Genomic DNA, 20,899 nt, shown 5'->3' with positions numbered 1-20,899 from the left:
GTTTAAACTGGACTTAAACCGAAATTTAAAACCGACGTCGGTTATAAGAAATGTGGCTAACCGAGAACGGTTAAAGAATAACGGTTTTTGTGAACGATGATCGGTTTCTACGGTGGTCGGCACACTACACTACAACCGAGCTCGGTTTATACCAGCCATAGACGCCTTTTTCTACCGAGGTAGGTGTATTCTGACCGAGGACGGTTTCCCAGAAACAAAAATTGATCCCATTTTACCGGGTCGAAGCTAAGATAACTGACGTCGGTGATAGAAAGGTAAGGTTCGACTGTAAGCACAGGCTTACTTCCTATGTTTGTCTGGTTACAGCTTACCAACACAATTATACAAATGTCTTCACTAGGTGCAATTGTAAATATTTAACCTTCCTGAAATCAGCTTTTATGGTTGTGTATTTGTAATAAAATGAAGTAGAAATATTTTCGTATTGTTTATTTTATTTTTATGCGTTTTTTTCGACGTTTTTAAGCCTGCGAGAACAGTTCATAAGTCACAAGTTTAAGTTTTCGGCTCTATCTCTTCCCAGGGGGGTGGGGGGGGAGGGGGGGAGGGGGAATTCCCCTATAAAACGATGGGGATGCTCGGTTAGGGTGCTAAAACCTAAATGGACCGCTGCTATAGTTGTCAAGGTAACTTTTAGGGGCCTTTAAGATTGATCTGAAAAAAAAAAAAAAAAAAAAAAAGGCGAAATAGGTAACGCCCGTGTTACACAAATAACCTTTATTTCTGCATTATTTACTTGAAAACAGCCATCCAGTCATCAAATTGCCAGTGCCAGTTAATTTGCATTTTTAAAATTGGTACCTCATGAATCTAGACATCCTTAACGGAGGGGACCTGGTTGGGAGCAGGCAGTGTCCACAGACCATTTCTAGATTAAGCAACCTGTATAGACAAAAGATCGAACCAATGGCCAGACACCACTCTAGCACGTTTTAGTATTGCTCAACTTCCGTATTACTTTCATTTTGCACAGAATTCAGTGCATGCTGGTCCCAAACAGAACTCGTCTGTTGAGGTGTTTAGGTAAATATTAATCCTGTTAATCTTTTTGGGCCGTGCCCACAAAATGAGATTGTGATACCTTTTAAGTTTTTTTTTTCGAAATTTTCCGAGGAGCATCCCCGTCATTTTTATAGGGGAGTCCTTCCGGGCTCTCTTCTTGAATATGATTACGTTAATCTCATACCCAGATGTCTACTTACCACGGTAGTACACATGTGGTCAAGTGCGTTCAATTCGCCAATCTGATAGGCTGATGAACAGCTTCAGCATTTGCGCGCGGATGATGTAAACTTTGTTTGGCACGCGCGCACCGTGCGTTAACTAGTAGAGAAATATTTGGTTTTAAAGGCTTTTCTACAAACGCGTCGTGTTTTGAACGTTACTAATGCGAACAAGCTATAGATACAGTTTGTAGTTCAAGCTTGTTAGAACAAAATGTTTTAAAATGACGATATTCGTGGGTAAAAAGATGGGCAAAAAACTTTGCAAATCTGACCTGTACTTGACGCGTACAGCTAGCTTGTACGCGTCAAACACAGCGCGCGCTTTTCTCCACTGTTGAAGGCTGGTTTGAGTGTTTTAATTTATCAGCAAAAACACGACTGGCGGCTTTTTTTTTCCTCGACTATATTTCAAGATTGTGTTGCTTGTCTTTCCTTGTATGAGAAAAAGTTCATGAGCTATTTACAGCGGCCAAGTGAGCTTTTCATCTACCAAATTGCCGAGCATGCGTAGTTGCGTCGTGTGTCTCATTTCTGACACATTTGACGCGAGCAAAATCCGACTTTACCAGATGTTCTCTCCGAGGGTTGAGAAGATCTGGGTACGAAATTGATGATTACGTATTTACACAATGCGTGAGACTTGGGTAGGCTTTTATAGATTGTGCTAGCATAATTTTTGGCATAATTGGAGCTAAAAGCATAATTTGTGAAACGAGCACTGCCACGGCATAATTAGCAATTTTTAGCACTTTTTGGAGCATAAATTCATAAAATGTAGTAAATATGGTGTACTTTCTACAGAAATAAATGAAATTTAGGTAGTTTGTTCTTGCAATGCGTGTTTTAGCTATACAATTGTGATTGTTAAGTTGTTGGAGGCATTTTACAAACGGTTTAGAGATGCGAGCAGCTAATTTGGACAGCTGACGGCCGTGATAAACTGCCATAAACACAAATAAATTTACAACAACAGTTTATTTAAAAAACATCTGGCATAATTTTTGCATAATTTGGCAAAATTTTGAGCACTGCTAGTAGCATAATATGCCACTTTTAGGAGCACAATCTATAAAAGCCTAGACTTGGGTACCGCCTCTGAAATGTAGTTGACCTCGACTCGCTTTCATCAGAGCCCCAGGTACTTGAAAGAACAGTTTTATGGCCTAGTTTGAGTCCGATCAGCTCGAAGGTTGTTCTTTTAAACTAGGTGGAATATCAAATTAAGTCGTACATTTGGCGATTTACTATGATCCACACTACCCGCCCGGAACATCTTATGCGATGTTCACAAAAATTTGTCATGAGTCAATCGACCGTAATGGTGGCTGTACATTTTACCTTGCAAACTTAACACATACAGTCAACCGAATAACATGAAAACCGTATTTTTTTCCCGCATTTCCCAAAAAAATGTATTAATTTGAAGTTTTTGGAACAATTATGTGCGTTTTTATAATCGTTTTTATGTTTTTCGTGCGCTAAAAATTTCGGATGAATGAAGCAGTCGCCATCTTTTTGCGTACCGTGGATAAAAAGAAACGAGTCGAAAATTTTTTGTATGTACCGTAAAAAACCCGAATAGGCGACAATAAACTTAGTAATGATAAAAATCGTTTTCTGCTTCCTGCCCATTATTAATCTCACCTTTCGTATTTGTAATTATGAAAACATGTGTCGCCCTCAGCTGAGTTATTCTGAATGACTGAATCCCCAGGCTGTTAAGCTGTGGGATACCTGTGCAATCAAATCATGCGCCGTTGTGCTCATTCCCAGACCCCGCTGAACCTTTCGCTGAGTAATCGACGAAAAATGTGCTGACCTGGCTGTGCATGGCAGGTTTCTTTCTTTGAGTATTATGCTGGGAATTTCTTTCCTTTTTTTCCGCATATTTGAGTGTCGATACCTTTTAAGCGAAGTAGCCAGTGTATGAGTTCTCCAAGAATCATTGAAACTCGTTGACGTGCCTCATAAACCGTGATTTGTTGGAAAGGTCGATTGCAAGATCAAGGCTGAAAACTTTACCACCGCTCGACTTCAAATTCCAAATATGCTCACGGAATTTCTACTTGCTGCGGTAAGTTGCACGTGAATTTTGTAGTTGCTCTTGCATATGTTTTGGTAACAATATAAAACAGTATCAGCGAAAGAAATGAGTAAATATATATATATAATATTATATACATGTAAAACTTTTTTTAATCTTGTCACGAATTTTTTTGCCAGTCTACAGTCGTGGATGCTACATGAACGCGGGATAATTAAATTCTCAGCACGTACAATATGATGTAGGCCTACTCAATTTAGTTTCCCGCTATGCGGCAAATTATTGCCAACTATTGAGCTTTTGGACGTTTATACTTAGCGTCTGTATCGTAAAGGATGAACTATTTTGAGTGTAGCTAGTAAATGAGATCCTTTGACTATTTTAATTTGTCAAAGGCAAAGAGGAATTTTGGTAAAAGAATGTCTCTTTAATTTACATTTATCCTTGAAAGTTTAAAGTTTTTTAACGTTTGAAGTGTGTGTAGCAGTGAATCCCCTGTGGGTTTTACCCCCTGTGGACCCTGGTACATGCCATCACAGCCAACCAAACTTCCTTGGGTGTGATTAAAGTATGTTATGTTTTTATTCATGGACAGTACTACCAGTTGAGTGTAATATGTCTGATGACTGTGTTACATTTGACCAAAATTTCCCTAAAATGCTGGTACAAAATTGAATGGATGAGATTAATTTCTAAACAAAATAATTTGAAAACTGATTTTGATCAACCTCTTGCAGTTGTCCCATTTTTCCGCAAATCCTGATATTCTGGAAATTTTCTGTTCTATTTTAAACGATTCCTATTGCCATATGATTTGACATTTCTACTTGATTTTCATTTTGACACCTGTTGGACAGAGGTTGACAGAGTCCTCATTAAGATTGACATGTAAGGAAGGCTATATGTCAGGCCTTTATCTGTGTAGGATGAGTTTCTTCATTTTTGATGACTATGAATTACAGTATTCTCTTTGCATATTTCCTTGCTGTGATGAAGAAGTTGTGAAGGTGTTTGTCCATACAAACATCTTGAAAGAGAAGTTGATATTTTCTCTTGTCACTCAGAGGCTTGAAATAATAATCATAAATACAGCGTTAAATGTACCTACAAATTTTCTTGAAGCAGCTAAAAGTAACAGATAAAATAATGTATATACTAAATGTATATACTAAAACAGTGGATAGCGTTCTTCCGACAGGAACCTTTTTATTGAATGAACCATGAAAACTCATGTGTTGTAATGTTTATTTAGTTGAATTTATCCAATTTATCAAAAAGTGTTCTCTACCTTGAGCCAGATGTTTCAAAAGCCTTGCTAGTCTTGACAAGGAATATCCGTTTCAGGTTTACATCAATAATGGCATACCATATTGTACATGTACATGTACACTGTATGGTGGATATACATGTAAGTGCTGCACTCCCGACGCGGGGCTTTATTTGAGAAATTCTGTATACCATATACAACATGTGCGCAACAAATCTGTTCGCCTTCAAAAGCCTAAAATTCCAGACTCAAAATGGATAAATGAGGGAACCTTGAAAGAAACTTTGTTTAGAATTTTTTTTTTAGTTCGGATGAAACCAAGAAAATTAATGTGTTCACAAGCGTCAGAATGTCGAAATTTTTCAAGCCGTGCTGTACTGCACGGCAGAATTAATTATTCACATGTTCATGTTGAAAGCGAAGTTTTAATTTTAGCAGACAGCTTTTGGAGTCAATTGTAAACTAAATGGATTTACTGATCGTTCAAAAAATTACATCCAAGTTCAAAGCAATAACAGTACATTACCATTTTGTTCTCAGAAGACTTGAGAAGCCCCATTTAGTCTGTGTTCAAGTCCGTAATTTGAATTCAAAACGCATTTGTAAGCGCCATTGCACCATGTCTTCGCGGCGGTGGAAGGAAAGATAAATCCTTCATCAACAAGGTTTTAGCACTCTGTACTCCACGGTTTTCCGTTTTTGGGCCACTTTAAAATTCTATAGTGTTTCTCCTTTCCGGTTTAAGTCCCAAAGATGGCATTTTTCTTGTTCAGAAACAAAAACAAGGCCTTGGAAGTTTGTAAATATGTGCCGCGTGGCTCCATGATTTCCTTCTACATTTTCAACACACGGTATAAGACGAAAAACCTTCTTTCTAGGACCCCAAGAGTTCCCTAAAAATATGCGCAGTAAACAGATTCTGATTGGTTTATTTGCCCTTATTATCTGTAGAACAATAGGAGAACCAAAAAAACTCCAGGGAGGGAGGGAAAGGGCATTTGCCAACACGTGGTTTTCAAGGCCGGCTGAGGCTGGCACAGGCATTTTGGGGTGGTTTTCGCGTGGCCGCATTACAACTCCACCGCGCTTTAAATGTGTCTTTCTGAAATGGGCAATACCGCTGGAAATTGTAGTCTGAAGGCTCCATTTATTCCTTTGGGTATAAGTTTCGGTAGCTGCCGAAACTGTTCGCACAACTTCGGTTTTATTCGTTTCTAAAAAGGTGAGATATTTTGGAAGAAGCCGCCCAAGTGACTTCAAAAGACTGGAACAATAGCGCAATTAACCTACCTTGAGCGAATGGAGTTGTGAACGTATCCTTTTGTTGTTGAGTAATGTGATTGAACTTCCGATAACCACTACAGACATTTTGCAGATTTAAGTCTTTCGCGATGTATTTTTCGCTTTTATATTTATTAAAAAATAAAGAGCTTGTTGAGAGCTTTAAAAAGAGATCTGAACGAGCTATTTTGATCGTTGTAGGCGATTTAAGTTTTGTTTTCGCCGGCGCGTGCGGCGGGCTCGATTACAGAGTAAATGCGACATATTTGTATGTTATGCGCTCAAATTTAGAGTTAAACTCTTCCTTCTTTTTGGTATTTTATTCCAGCGTTTTTAGTGCAAATAAAAGAGATTTTAATTGAGGACAATTCTCTAGTATAATTTAGCTGAGTGATATTTGTTTTTTTTTAAGTTTACCTCTTTGGTATATCCTGAGAATAAAAAAAAAATGGATTTGATTTGATTTTTACTCCAAAATTATTTATATTTTGTAACAAGAAAACTTAGCGTAATCTTCTGGGTGGTGCTGCGCGCGCAATTAATATTTTTCCTATTTTTGTTCACGCCAACTATTAAAAATATTTAGTATTGAAACGAAGATTTTCGCTATAAACGTGCTGTGTTGTATGTCCTATGTCACTTTTGTCAGACGTCGATATCGAAGTGTAAGTGAGGTCCTGTTTTATTTGTATGTGTTCCCTTTTAAATTTTCTTTTTTGCATCGAAATTTTATTCGGTAAATCTTTAGTACGCGAGCTTGTTTTTTATCTTTCGGCTCCTCTTTAGTAGAATGAAATTTCCACGTTAAAGTGATAGAAAATAAAATAATAAGCAGATTCCCAGGAGATATTTTTCAGTCTGTTAAAAAAATATTCTCACCTAATAATGTTGCGCTCTTCACGTTCGGCTTGCCGGCGTCGGCAAATACATCGGAATGAATAGGCAATGAGTTTAAACAATAGCTTGAATATATGAATGCTTAATAACCTCAAAATTTGAGGTACACATTTAAAGCGCTGTGAAGTTGTAATGGGCTGCGGCCAGCACAGGCGCCAATGGGTTAAATACCACACTTTTAGCATTACTTGTTCAGACCAACATTATGAACCACTGAGATGGAAATCTGACATTGTTGACTTGCTTAGAATGCTAAATTATCATGTGGTAAAACTGTTATACAATGTAATTACTTTGTCTATTTATTGTTTCACTGTTAAAAAAATGCACATCTCTATCATGTGCATGTTGTGGTTTAATTTTATCTCTGGTTTAAAATTTTTCAAACTAGTTTGATTTCTATTATTTTTTTATTGTCTCAAATTTATTGTAATGATTTGAAACAAAAGGAAATGAAAATTAAAGTCAGGCCTAAATAATTTTAAACCAAAGATAATTAATTGAGTACTGTTTCTTTTCAGGCTGTTTTAGTAGCACTGGTAAATGGTAACCGCTGTCCCAATAAAGGTGACATTGAGCTGTATGACAAGAACGATTTTTCTCAATTTCATTGCTGGCCATTACCCCCATGCAATGATGGGCAGCAAGCATCTGTAGAACCAGGGTCATCACACCCACAAGAAACTTCTATCCACTGTGTCCTTTGCCCCAGCAATTTCTTTTCCAACAATGGGACTAATAAAAGATGTCGCAAGTGTACATCATGTGGCAACAGAAAAGAAAGTTTGTCTTGTAAACGTTCCAGAGACAGACAGTGCTCCAACAGTTGCATTTCAACTGAGTTTTACTTCAATGCCACAGATCAGCAGTGCTACCCATGCACTGAATGCTGTTCAGCTAGTGATGAGAACATTGAGCCTCAGTGCATATCAATGACTATAGGCACATTGATCGGAGGAAAGGGAGAGAAGCATTGCAAAGCCTCTTCAAAATTATCTAAACAATGTGATGACCTGCCCAGCTGTGTTGTGGGTAAAGAACAGCCAAAGATGAACGTGTCATCTGTTTTATGTGATGACAGCTCTTTCTCAAACAAGTCAAGTGCACTGGAAAGCGACAGTAAAAGCGACAGTAGTCAATCACTTGATCACCTCCACATTGGACTTATATGTACCCTGGTTCTTGTGACAGTTCTTTGTCTGGTTCTGGGCTGGTTGGCCTTCAGAAAGAGAAGGCAATTGTCAAGAGGTGATCATTTGGCATTATCAGACAGTTGCCCATGGGTTTGCAGCTGCTTCACTGGTCCATCAACTTGTGCAGGTACAACATGAACATTTCACTTCTTATTAGTGGTACATGCTCATTATGAAGTAACAAAATGTTCACATGTTAATGTTGCCATAATTACATATGTACACTGTACATGTATTGGCAAAAGTTGACTTCTGTAAAATAATTAAGTTTTATAATTGAGTTTGTTGCTGAGAAAAAAGCAACATTCACTTAATGGCAGGGAGAATTAAGAAGCATGACTTCTTACACATACATGAACATGTAACAACCAATGCAGTATTTTCCTGATAAGTTTATTACAAATATATAAACTACAACCTGTAAACATGTGTACAAATACAAGTACATAATAACAAACTTGCTTTAAATTATAAATTTACAGTAACTGTTACTGTTATTATGTTTTTGGACGACATGTACATGTATGTCAACCTTCTTCTCAGAATCCTCAAGGAGACTGCTGCAGTTTAACTTTAAAAGGGCCAAAAAAATACAGAAGAACATACTCAATCACAATACTACTACAGTGTATGCAGAACACTGTCAGTTTCAAGTGGTTTTTATTCCTAATACATTTTAAAAACCAGACTTAACTTTCCATGCAGCTTGGTGAAAATCACAAAATCACTTAAAACAAAATCATGAAACAGAAACTTACCATGGCTCAAATTTGTTTTAGCTAGTTGAATTTTTCATTTTAGCCTGCAAAGTATGCCCCAATGCTCAATGAAATTATAGTGGTAGTGCTTAACTGAGTAAAGTTCCAGATAAAACATTTACAGTAGCTACTGACAACACATCATAAACACCATAGGGAAATTCTCAGGGTGCCCAATCCAACTAAGAATTAATTCATTTTTTTGGTTCTGTACATGTAGGTCAAAGATTAGAAATGTCTCCTTTTATCAACCCCTGCCACTCCTGCCTGAACAAAATGAAGCTTATCCCAGAGGGTAAGTATCAGTAACTTGTTGATCTCATATACACACCTTTCCATTTAACTGTTCATTGAATGCTATTTCGTGGTTCAGTTTTACCCTTGGTGCAATTTGATATTTTCCTTTGCACGGTGTAATATTGTAACTAATACTAAACTCATTGACTGATTAGTGTGGGAAAGGAGCCTAAAAGCTTTGAAGGCAACAACCAGGCACCAATTCACACTGAAATACTCAGGGTAAAATTTATCAATATTTATCAATTCTTACCTAAAGGGAAGGAAGAATGTCAGGAGCAGAAAGCTTTTTCAGTAACTGTGCGCGAGGAGCAGCACGATTTAATGGCTTCACTTCAAGAGGCTGAGCTGTAAAATCCCTAGGATTCTGTGAAGGTCCTCCAGCCACCCTGCATTAGTAGAGGCGACCACTGGCCAGCATTGTTTTGATTTTAACCTTGCCTCAATTACATGTGTACCCATTTATCAACAATAGAACTGATGGGTCAGGGTCCGAAATTAAATTTTTTACATCGGCGCCACCTGGCGACCGGACCGAAAGTTTTAGTCGCCAGATGGCAACTTCTGGTCGCCAATGTTTTTCGATTGACTTTCCTTTTACACTTAAAAGACGAAACACTTGTTCTTCTTGTGTATTTTTGGCCATTCATATGCTCAAAAACAGCTTACTTATACCACAAAACAACGATGACAATCACTCAAAGAAATGCTGTACCCGCCTATAAGTAGAGTCTTAAAAAGTCTTCTTTATCGAATGTTAACTCTCTAGCATTTAAACGGAAAATACTTTACAGTCTTACCCAAACATTCCGCTCTTTAATAATATAAAAAACATCATTTCCACCAACTTTCTGACATATTTCGACAGGTAGTTTTTCATTCAACACAGTGACAACAAGAACGTGTTGCGTTCGTGGAACGTCGTAGCTTAGTAGCCTGGCATGTAATTGGAAATATCTAAATCTTCCACAAAGTTTTTTGCATCTGTAGCCTTACCAGTTTCAAGTAAATGACGGAAATATTTCAGCGTGTCCGCGGACATGACATCGCCAGAATGAATATTCATTGCATGGACCATTGCATGCGAAAGAAAGCACATGTCTGGGCGCGCCCGCAATAGTGTCATGGGGAAAACCGCTGAGGAAAACAACATGGCGGCTTGCAATGTTCGAATCGTGTTGATCGCAGCTGTTGGCTGAGCTGTTGGGGAGTTTATACATTATGTAGCGAGAAATTTACTTCAGTGTTATCTCAAGGACATCACTAAGATAAAAAGTGAGTCAATAAATTGTTAAAAAACGGCTCCGAATTTTATTTTTAATCAATTTCTCTGAATACTCTTACAAAGCAACTTAGTCGCCAGTGGGCGATCAGTTGTGAAATTCTGGTCGCCAGCTCTCAATATTTAGTCGCATTGGCGACCAGGAAGGCGCAATTTCGGACCCTGTGGGTGTGGGGAAGGTGCCTAGAAGCTTTGTGGGAGCTGCCGGGGTGCACAAAGGGTAACCATGACAATCCTTTTAGTGGCCACCACCCAGAACAGAACTCCGCAGACAGCACAGCACAGTCCCGCTAATTATAAGCTTAAAGAAGCAACCCAGACTTACTTGACTTAGATCCTACATGTAGCTCTCCTCTGGGACAATAGGACCAAAAGCAGCCCAGGCTGATGTATAATCGTTGGCACCTGTCACTGCTGCAGGTCAGGTTGACAGTGCCTCACGAGGCACTCATGTTAAGATATAATTAAGATGTTATGTTAAGGTAAAAATGTTAAGACACATCCTGTCTACCTGTACGTTTTAATTACACCTCTAGCCCTGGCAAAGGGCCTTATGATAAAAACTACCTTAGACTACAAGCAGTTAAATGATTAAACAGTTACTTATGGAACGCACAAAGCACCGACCATTGAGGTGCGAAGCACCAATTGTCTCATGAGCCTCATACATGGTAGGGTTTGTGAGGCAAAGCCCTAGCACAATTGCAAAAAACAGGTGACTGTTTTGCAGTCTTAAACTCCCCCAAGGGGTAGGGCCTTTAACTATGTACATGTATTCACAGTATGGTACATTCTATAAATGAATGTTCGACTCATTTTGATCATGTTTTTTTGTTTGCTTTGCAGTAACAAAAATTGATAATATGCCATATGACGTTGAAGAACAACTCATCAAAATGTTGGATGCTAAAAAGGCCCATACAAAAAACTGGTGGCATGTTGGACGCAAGTGTGGTATAACTGTTTCAGATCTTGAAAGTGTTAAACGAGAGTTAGACCGAGAAGACGGAAGTCCAACTAGATGTTTAATCAGCATATTAAGCTCTCAGGAAAATGTTGTTTCTCTGAGGCAATTTGTTGGAATAATACATAGTCTTAGAAGGCATGATATTTGCAAAGCTGTTTGCGGGTGGTACCAAAGTCAGGGCAATACAGCATGAAGCTCTTTTGGCAAGCCATGAATTGCATGTTTGTTGTATAATAATCTTGTGGTCCAATTTTATGTTTGATTTAAAATTTTTCAAACCAGTTTGATGTTTATTTTTCATTGTCTCGTATTCATTATCATAATCAAAAGCAAGAAATCTAATTCAAACTGGTTTGAAAATTTTAAACCACAGATAATTAATTAAACCACAACATATACACCAAATTGAAGAAACGTTGACCATGTGAATGGTATAAGGCATGAATGATATGAACCAATGGCATTCTCTTTGGGCAGCCTTGGTAAGCGTAGTAATACTCCTTTTATTGATAATCATTATTTCCTTTTATTCTGTCAAGGACGACAATTATTTTTTTTTCAATTTCCCAGTGAACATTTGGGTCGCATCATTAACGGTTTACGCTTTTCCTGGGTCAATGATTCTTCAATCAGGTGTACATGTACATGCAAGTTTTATGGCCCTAGTGATACAGCTCAGCTCCTTATTGTGTTAAATCAAAGGCTTTTTGCGTCAGTTCAAAATAAGATGTGAAGGTCGTGCAAATTGAGTAATGATGAGAATACGAGTCGATTCGCCTGGACTAATGATATCAGAATGTTTTGGTGGCTTAGCTTATTGCGGTTTTCAGTGAAATGCGAACTCTGACATTCAATCCTCAACCAACGGTTTACGCTTTTTGCTGCCGTCAATCATCTTAGCGGACCTCTCGGGAAACAGAAACTCACTTCAATCGGGTCAAAAGGTCAATTCTGTCAGCTGTGATTGGTAGATTTCAATCCATTTTGTTTGTTTCTGTTTTTCATGGTTCGTTGGCTGTCGCCATGATTATGATTGACGGCAGCGAAAAACGCTATCGTTAGTTGGATTTTGAATTTCAAAGTTCGCATTTCACTGAAAACCGCAATAAACAAACACATAGCATTTAACGTTTCCTAATCTTTGGCGATACAAGCTGATCGTTGAGTTAAAGTTATCACGCGTTTCTTGTAAGCAAACACTGCCCATAGATACATCAATTTATTACGTGTTTCTTGTAAACAAACGCTGCCTATAGATACTTCCTTTCCAGAATTAAGTTCGTTCTGCATTCACATGACAAAGTCGACCGGCTCAAGCCAACTCGTTCCAGAATGAAGTTCGTTCTGCATTCACATGACAAAGTCAACCGGCTCAACCCAAGGCGCAGTACAGTCGGGGGAACAAGTGCCAGTTAATGGCGACATCACTTTTCCGATAAGTGACTGAGCCAGAAGTTGCTAAGCAACATGACGTATTTATATGCGCGACAGCTTTCGGAGTATTCGTGAGCGCTCGTGCTAGTTTTTGATTGGATGAAATAATTCGGAAATTCTTTCAGTGTTTCAACGAAGATTTGTGAAAACTGGCACTTATTCCCCCGACTGAGTAGCGTTGAAATGTTTTTTTTTTTTTTTTTGACAACTTCCGTGTCCGTTAGGTCGACCAACGCAAGTCTGTACGCAAGTTCAACTTGCGATTACTTGCGTCCACTTGCGTCCATTATATTTACTACAGTCACCAAAAAGGGAATACGAATATCGGATGTATCTCTGGGCAGAGTTTGTTTACAAGAAACGCGTGATAAATTGAACTCAACGATCAACTCGTATCGGGGTCACCCAGACAAAGTTAACCAATCACAAAGCATAATGAAACCAAAGATTCCGAAATTTTTACTTCAGCCAATGAAATGTCGAGTACAGAACAATGAAATTTCAACTTGTTCACTCGTGAAGCTTTTGTGAATGGAACGTTAGCTATCGTCGACTTTTCCATTTTAAAATTTAAGTGGTTTCACATGCTACATAAATGAATGGGTCATGCCACTGAGCTAGAACTGATTTCAAACTGTATGAAAGCAGTGAATGCAACGGCCACATGTTTGGGTAGTTTGCGTGGAGGATTTGAATTCTCAGAAAAAATAAAAAAACAAATACCGGTTGTTTTTCTCGAGGGAGTTGTACTTACTTTTGAATTTTTCGAAAAATAATAACTCAACTGCCGAACTGAAATATCGGTCATTTTACAACAATGGTTTACATACAAGTGAAATCGTGCTATAAACTTTTTTCTTAAATATAAAATTCTTTCACTTGTTGAGTCCTTGAGGAAACCTTTGAAGTGCTACCCATATACAGCCGGCGGTTAGTTTAAGAATTCAAATACGCCACGTACTTGCCACGCACAAGTTAAAATTTCTCATTGTTCTGTTCATGACATTGCATTGGCTGAAATAAAAAATGTTGGAATCTATTGTTCCCGTTCTGCTTTGTGATTGGTTAACTTTGCCTGGGTGACCCCGGTAACAGTAGCCACACTACCAAGATATTATTAGTCCTGTCAAATCGACTTCTTCTTCGGGCGAATCGACTCGTAGTTCGGGCGAAATGTCCTTAGGTGATCGGGCGAAACGACCGCAATTCGTACCGATTATGAATGGTTGGACTGGGAAATGCTTTTATTTTTTTGCCCATATTGACATTGCTTCAGCGGTGGTCATTTAAAGTATTCCTATGGTCCAATTTGCCCGATGAAGTTAGTAAATGCTTTATACAAAACTACAGTCAATAAAACAAAACAAAACAAAAAACAGAACCAAACGAAAAATAAAATCATTCCAAAAAAACTAAGTAAAAAAATCGAGTGTTTTTTTTTTTTCGCCTAATGTGCAAGTTAAGAGGCGGAAATCGCCGATAAGCTCTTGCGAAAGCCTCACGAGCTGTATGGAGGACGACAATTGGGTGTCTCACCCCAAATCTCAGTCGTAATTCCCTCTCAAATCCTTTTCAAGAGCCATGTTTCGCCTAGCGACTCTCGCTGACCTCATAAAACGGGCGCCAGTTGACTTTTTGTAGTTAAAAAAAAAAAAACTTAACAAAACAAAAAAAAGCCAAAAAAAATGATAAAAAAAACTAACAACAAAAAGAAAAAAAGCAACCAAAAAAAAAAAAAACTAAAATAAAAAAAAAAAAAAAAATTTTTTTTAAAAAAAAAAAAAGAAGAAGAAAAGAAAGTGAGAAAATTGTAACAATTAGAGAAAAAGTTTACACTGTTGCTTGAAAGGTAGCCGTAGCCATATTTTTATAAGATTCCTTATATTTACATGTAAAAACCAGTCAGAGACATTTGACACGCACAACTACATAAGGGGTGCGTTTGACAACTGTGGTGTGTTGGCCTTATGTAGACTGGTTGCTTTATGTAATGATTTAGTATTGCCTTTATGTAATGAAGTATGGATCGACTAGTAAGTGTGTGATACATTTTGTGTTACAAATAATTTTGCTGATACACATGCTGTTGGCGATTCTCATTTGAAAAGGTTATTATAGTGAGTGTAAAAAAGAGAACGTAACAAGTAAACAAAAAAAGCAAAACCAAGAAAAGAAATAGAGTGAGGGGATTCTTCTTGTCAAAAGCAATGTTGTGCCTGTGATAAATAACAAAAGGAGAAGCAATCCCCAGCTAAAAAACAAAGTCGATGAAAATATCAACGCTTCCAGTTTTTATCTTGGTTTTGCTTTACCTGCTAGCTTGCTGTCAATGCTTATGACGTCAAGGATTGTAAATACTCATTAGACGTTTTTGCTATTTTTGTCGAAACAACTTTTCATGTTGTAGTTATAAGAGAACATAGAAATGCTGACAATGCTTATGACTGTCAGGGATTGTAAATACTCTTATAAGACGTTTTCGCTTTTATGGTCGAAACAACTTTTCATGTTATATTTATAAGAGAATATAGAAATGCTAAAATGCTTATGACTGTCAAGGATCGTAAATACTCTTATGAAACGTTTTCGCTTTTTTGGTCGAAACAACTTTTTCATGTTGTAGTGTAACAGAACATAGGAATGCAATTTGCATTAAAGACAACGTATCTCATATTGGGAATAATTGTAACGTTTGCACTATGTGCTAAATTCTGCTTGTACTATTCACTGCCTCACGTATATATGCAACACTACCACATCAATAAAGTAATATGTTTTGGGTAAAAATGGATATACCTTTTATTTTTTCTTTACGGGCACGCAACGTTGCTATCTCGCTCAACATGGCGAGAAAAGGTTTTGGTTGGTGACGGCAACAAATTAAGCTGAACTTGGATGTAATAAAAATTTTAGCATGCATTCCCTAAAATTCATGTTTTAAGCTCCCCCCCCCCCCCCCCGGTTATAGGCCCATCCCATCTACCTGGAAACAAAGAAATACATCCGATTATAAGCCCCCCCCCCCCCTTGACCGGATGACAGTACTGAACAGGGCTAAATGTTGCTTTATTATGCGTTTTTATCTTCAAAACGTATTTAGATCAACACTCCCGTGGCTCGTTTCCAAACGTTTTTTTTTTTATATTCCGCTTATAAGCGCTTCTCGGATATAAGCCCCTCCGTTTATAAGCCTACCCAAAACCCCTTACGAAGTTGTATATGCCCAGGCCTTATAACCGGAATTTTATGGTATTGGCTGAGAGCGCGTTAATTATTCTTAAACAGAGCAAAAAGTTGAAATTGAGTGCCAAAAATTGAAATTGAATTAATTGACAGCAAAGTCGCAGAAGTGCGACAAGAAAATGGCTGCTGTCGGAGGGTTTGGAATGCCATATTACTAGGGAATTGGGTATTCAAGTCTTTGCCCAACGGACACTTATGTCTGCCCCTCCGCAATTTCTTTGCTGACTAGACCTAATTGCTCAAATATATATTAAACAAAATGCGTTAGTTCACACGGAGTAAATAAACATTAATTTCAAAAAACCAAAAAAAATCTTAGTCCAAAATGCTTGGATGGCATTCAGACAGCCGACAGAGGTCAGTTTTCACAGCTTGGCGACTTACGTATTGCGTGGCTTGTTGATCATGTTCGCACATTGATTTAGAATTTTCATCCACCGAACTATGCGAGCTCTTAGAATGCGCTTCTTCTTTTTTTTTTAACATCAACCTGCCTTTTGGGGGTTAGCTATTAGCACCATATGCGTGTTCCTACAAGGACCTTCGGCGCGTGACTCATCAGTTAAATGCGCGGACTTTAGACGGTTTGTTTTTCTTTGCGATTAAGTTTCTAGAGACTTATTCAGTTAGCTATAAAAGATTTATTTTTTTTAGCCAAAGCTTCGTTAGGCCATCCCCTTTTTTTTCTCTGTTTAGCGTCGTCCGACCGACCCAGATTTTCGCGTTTTCAAAAAAAAAAAAAAAAATTATACAGAAGGTATAGAAGGCAATGACACATTATTTTAAATAATGTTTCGTCCTTTTTACGCTGTTCTTGTTTGAGTTTAACCACGACGTCGATTTTTCCTTCCTCCATTGCCGCCATGTTGACTTTGTAACCATGTCTTCTTGTTTCCAGGCGCCACGGACATTATGCTGAGGTACCGGGCCTCCTAGTTCCAGACTCCTTATCCACTTTTTTTTTTAATTTTTTTTTTTTTAATTCCGACCGACCGACCCAAAATCAGAAAACACATACGACGATAAACGAAAAAAAAAAGGGGATGGCCTTATACACATCCGTAACGTTAAATGGTTGAGAGCAAAATTGTGAATGGCTTCACTTGTCCCAGTCTGCTGTATTTTACGCTGTCAAGACTAGTTTACACGAGCAATTTTTATGTGACATTTTTATTTGTTCTTGAAGACGAGGTTAATTAACCAATTTTTATGTGAGAAATATATTTGCTGAGAAGCTGGCGTGTTGGTGGACCCTATATAGTTTCCCAATCTCCCACTGGGCACTGTGCAGGCGTATCTGTGCGTATCTCTGCTGTCCAAAGTCATTACTGGCGCACTAAACATTGAACTGTTGAAAAAAAATCGCTGTGCCATCTATACGATCAAATATATTTGTCTATTAAATAAAAATTGCCCATGTAAAGTTGGCTTCAGTGTTTTGGAGATCCCTTCTGGGAAAACCCAAAAGACTTACCCAAAACTCAGGGATACCCAAATCAGGTTGACCCGAAAACACTGTCCCCGGTCCGTGGACCCCCACTACGTACCGGGTCCACGGTAAGGTAGTCCGTGGATCCGGTCCGTAGTTGGGGGTCCACGGACCGGGAGTCAGTGTTGTCGGGTCATCGTACGTTCGATCGTGGTTTAAGATCCTTGCTGCTCGTTCTATTAACAGCTGAGGTAGGGAAAACAGTTATGTTAAACGTGAATGAGAGCTTAGTCTTAAGAAAAATGTGAAAGTCGCTGTCAATAGTGCGAGTCGATGAAAGCGAATGCTTACGATACAGTAGAACCTCGATATAACGAAGGGCCAAGGGACTGGCAAAATATGTTCGCTATAACGAGGTTTCGTTATATCGAGGTTCTTTTCCACATATTTTGCTATTACTGGGACGAAACAATTCGTTCGTTATATCGAGGACTTCGCTATATAAAGGTTCGTTAAATCGAGGTTCCACTGTAGTATAATTTAATAATCGATGGCATTCGGCAATCTGCTTCGTGTGAAGTCAACACGGCTTTCGATTTCTGAAACTTCCCATCCATTCGATCGAAGAAGATCGAATTCCCTCAGCCAGTCAACAATATCTCCACTTTCAAACTTGTAGAGCAAAATAGCCCTCGATATAACTTTTTTGATGAAATATAAGCGATGCCGTCATGTTGCGATCGGCCGATCAATAACGTGAACCGGAAATCAAGTTTAATTCAATAAGAAATCACCTCGTAAACACAAAAGCAAAACACTCCATGGCAGTTAGAAAGGAACAGTACAAAGTATAAATGAAAGAGACAATTTATTTTTGATGAGTGCTTGTTAGATTTGTTAAGCAAAATGTCTAAATTCTTATACAATGGGCCGGTGTAAAGACACTGCTTGACCTTGTTTGCGTGCATAGTCGTTCACCGGATGTCACGCTTGCTACAGTATAACGCAACTCTTGTTGAACAACAACAACCTGACAAATCTAAAAGGATAGACGGCATACAGTGCATGCAGAAGCTATGACGGTTCCTAAGGGGTCTTTGTCAACAAATTAACGTATCCTAAATAAAAGTAGCTTCAAATTCCCTATTCAATGATCGTTCAGTGAAAGTTGCGTGACATCTTGTATACTTAACAATTATTCCATGAGTCCGCGTTGGATACGAGGTGGTAAATAGCCAACGAGGCGCGAAGCGCCGAGTTGGCTATAACGACTCGTATCCAACAAGGGCGAATGAAATAATTGTTTTATTAAATTCTTCTCAAGTTCACTGAACTTGAAAATCGAATGGACATTTCATTTTGATGTAAACGAAGTGATAGTATGAGGAGGCGCGAAAATTTCTGGCGCGGTGTTCACTTCTTGAGTTGAATGAAACATACGAGGAAAGCGAGCAAGAGAGTTTTCTTCAGAAGATTTTTCCTCAAACAATCCTCTCTAAAGTCGTCTAAATATCATGGAAATTGTGACAACAGTTAAGATTTACGAGAAGATCCGAAGCAAAACCTTTTCTGGAAACTACAAGTCTTGTGCAAGTCGAACGAGGCAAGTGTTTAATTTGTACTTCTTTACGGCTCCACGGCTGTCATCAAGACTGCTATATTATTTGAAGCGAAATTGAGCTCAAAGTGGAACAGGTTTACTAAAGTATGAAAGGACAAAACCAAGATTGAAAGGTAACAAACTTTACTGAAGTGCTGAGCCTAGTTTTATGACGTACACTGAATGAAACTGTGTCAGTTTGCCGTTCTTTCGTAAATTATTTGCTGCTTTTATACTTTATTCACTCGCTCTTGCTGTGCGTTCAGTTTAAAAGTATTATTAATTACACTTTTCGCATCTATCCTTTTGTTTTGCGTAGTTTAATTTACTATGGCATTTCTTTGGTTTTTGTAGGCACCGCTAATTATTTCTTGTTCATAAAGCTCGCCAAATTTGCTGTTCAAAACCATTTTGATGGAACTGTCGCTTCCCGCAGAAAAATTTTAGTTTGGCAACAGTAACGCAATCATTTTCCAAATAAGGTCAAACTAAGGTATACGAGCTGACAACCGGGATTGAGTGAACCAATCAGAATGCTAGAAATGCAATATCCGTGGCTGAAAATTTAATAAAACCTGATATACGATACTTTTCTCGATACTTTTCTTCTCAGTTGTAAGCTAGCCTGAATTTCAAACGTCTCTCTGTGGTCGCCTGCTCCCGAGAAGAAGGTAGGCGACCAGAGAAAGACGTCTAAAATTCAGGCTACTTCTAAGCTTGCTCGCTCCTGTATATTAAAGAGAAAGACACGCTACGAAGTGGTCCATTTCAGGGGTGTATTAAAAACGTTTCTAATAAGCATTACTGCCTTTCAATATGGGAGTACCTCCCCCATCCCCCAAGCTAATTTATTGCTAATCTTTTCTTTGAGTATACCGTTGTTCAGTCATAAGTAATATTGCCCCCAAACAACATAACATACTTTTTACCTATCTTTGAAGGTTACTGTTGTGTTCAAAGTAAACGAAATGGATAGTAACCACAAGACGTGCAAAACGTCATTCAGTGAAACTGACAGTGATCTGGACGGGAAGGCAATTTCACTCTCAGAGAGAAAACCTTTCATATGTGAACTGTGTTACAAGGTGTTTAGTAGAATTGAACAGCTACAAGATCACACGAAACAACACACAAGAAAAAAGCCTTTGGAATGTGACCAGTGTGGGAAGCGTTTTTATCAGAAAGGACATCTAAGGGAGCATAAACGAATTCACACAGGAGAGAAGCCTTTTGAGTGCAACCAGTGTGAGAAACGTTTTAGTCGTGCACGACTTCTAAAAGAACATAAGAAAGTTCACACAGGAGAGAAGCCTTTTGACTGCAATCAGTGTGGCAAACGTTTTATTCGTAGATGGCATCTAACGCAACACAAAAGAACACACACAGGGGAAAAGCCTTATGAGTGCAACCTTTGTGGTAAGTGTTTTAATCAGGCAGGAAATCTAAAGGATCATAAACGAACTCACACAGGAGAAAAGCCTTATGAATGCAACCAGTGTGGCAAGTGTTTTAATCAGCCAGGAAATCTTAAGCAACATAAAAGAACTCACCCAGGAAAGAAGCCTTTTGAGTGTAACACGTGTGGCAAGTGTTTTAGGCAGTTTAGTAATCAAAAGAGACACAGAAAATTGCATACCAGGGAGGAGATATGTAACAAAGAAGAGGATAATGATACTTTCAGTATCTCTGAACTTTTAGGCAACCTTAAGCGGATGAAACAAGAAAATTTCTGATACTTGTTAGTAGCTAGTGCATTCAGGGATAAAATATTTTGAAAGGAGTACAGTGACATATAAAAATAAGGCAGTGAGGCTACATCCATTGAAAACCAGGGGTGGGGGAGGTGGAAATTGGATAAGGAGTACATTGATTTCACATCCCCCTGGGGGTAGAAATGTGTAGAAATGTGTACAGAAATGTACACATACATTCTCATCTGCTTGGAAAACGTTTTATCCCA

The 20,899-nt window shown here is 38.4% G+C and overlaps 2 protein-coding genes across 2 annotated transcripts; both read left to right on the top strand.

The window, feature by feature from the left end:
• Nucleotides 1-3,059: 3,059 nt before the first annotated feature.
• On the top strand, nucleotides 3,060-14,591 carry LOC144643037 (uncharacterized). The gene is made up of 4 exons (XM_078502160.1): nucleotides 3,060-3,321; nucleotides 7,258-8,056; nucleotides 8,908-8,982; nucleotides 11,113-14,591. Exons 1-4 carry the CDS (start codon nucleotides 3,295-3,297, stop codon nucleotides 11,424-11,426), a joined length of 1,215 nt encoding a protein of 404 aa, XP_078358286.1. The 5' UTR covers nucleotides 3,060-3,294; the 3' UTR covers nucleotides 11,427-14,591.
• Nucleotides 14,592-17,491: 2,900 nt separating this feature from the next.
• On the top strand, nucleotides 17,492-20,844 carry LOC144643628 (uncharacterized). The gene is made up of 2 exons (XM_078502942.1): nucleotides 17,492-17,590; nucleotides 19,881-20,844. The coding sequence occupies exon 2, from the start codon at nucleotides 19,908-19,910 to the stop codon at nucleotides 20,670-20,672; it is 765 nt and encodes a 254-aa protein (XP_078359068.1). The 5' UTR covers nucleotides 17,492-17,590; nucleotides 19,881-19,907; the 3' UTR covers nucleotides 20,673-20,844.
• The last annotated feature ends 55 nt before the right edge of the window (nucleotides 20,845-20,899 follow it).

Source organism: Oculina patagonica, chromosome 1 (assembly GCF_052425735.1).
Source record: "Oculina patagonica isolate OP01 chromosome 1, crgOcupat, whole genome shotgun sequence".
Taxonomy (NCBI): domain Eukaryota; kingdom Metazoa; phylum Cnidaria; class Anthozoa; order Scleractinia; family Oculinidae; genus Oculina; species Oculina patagonica.
This window is presented reverse-complemented; position numbering and strand designations above follow the sequence as displayed.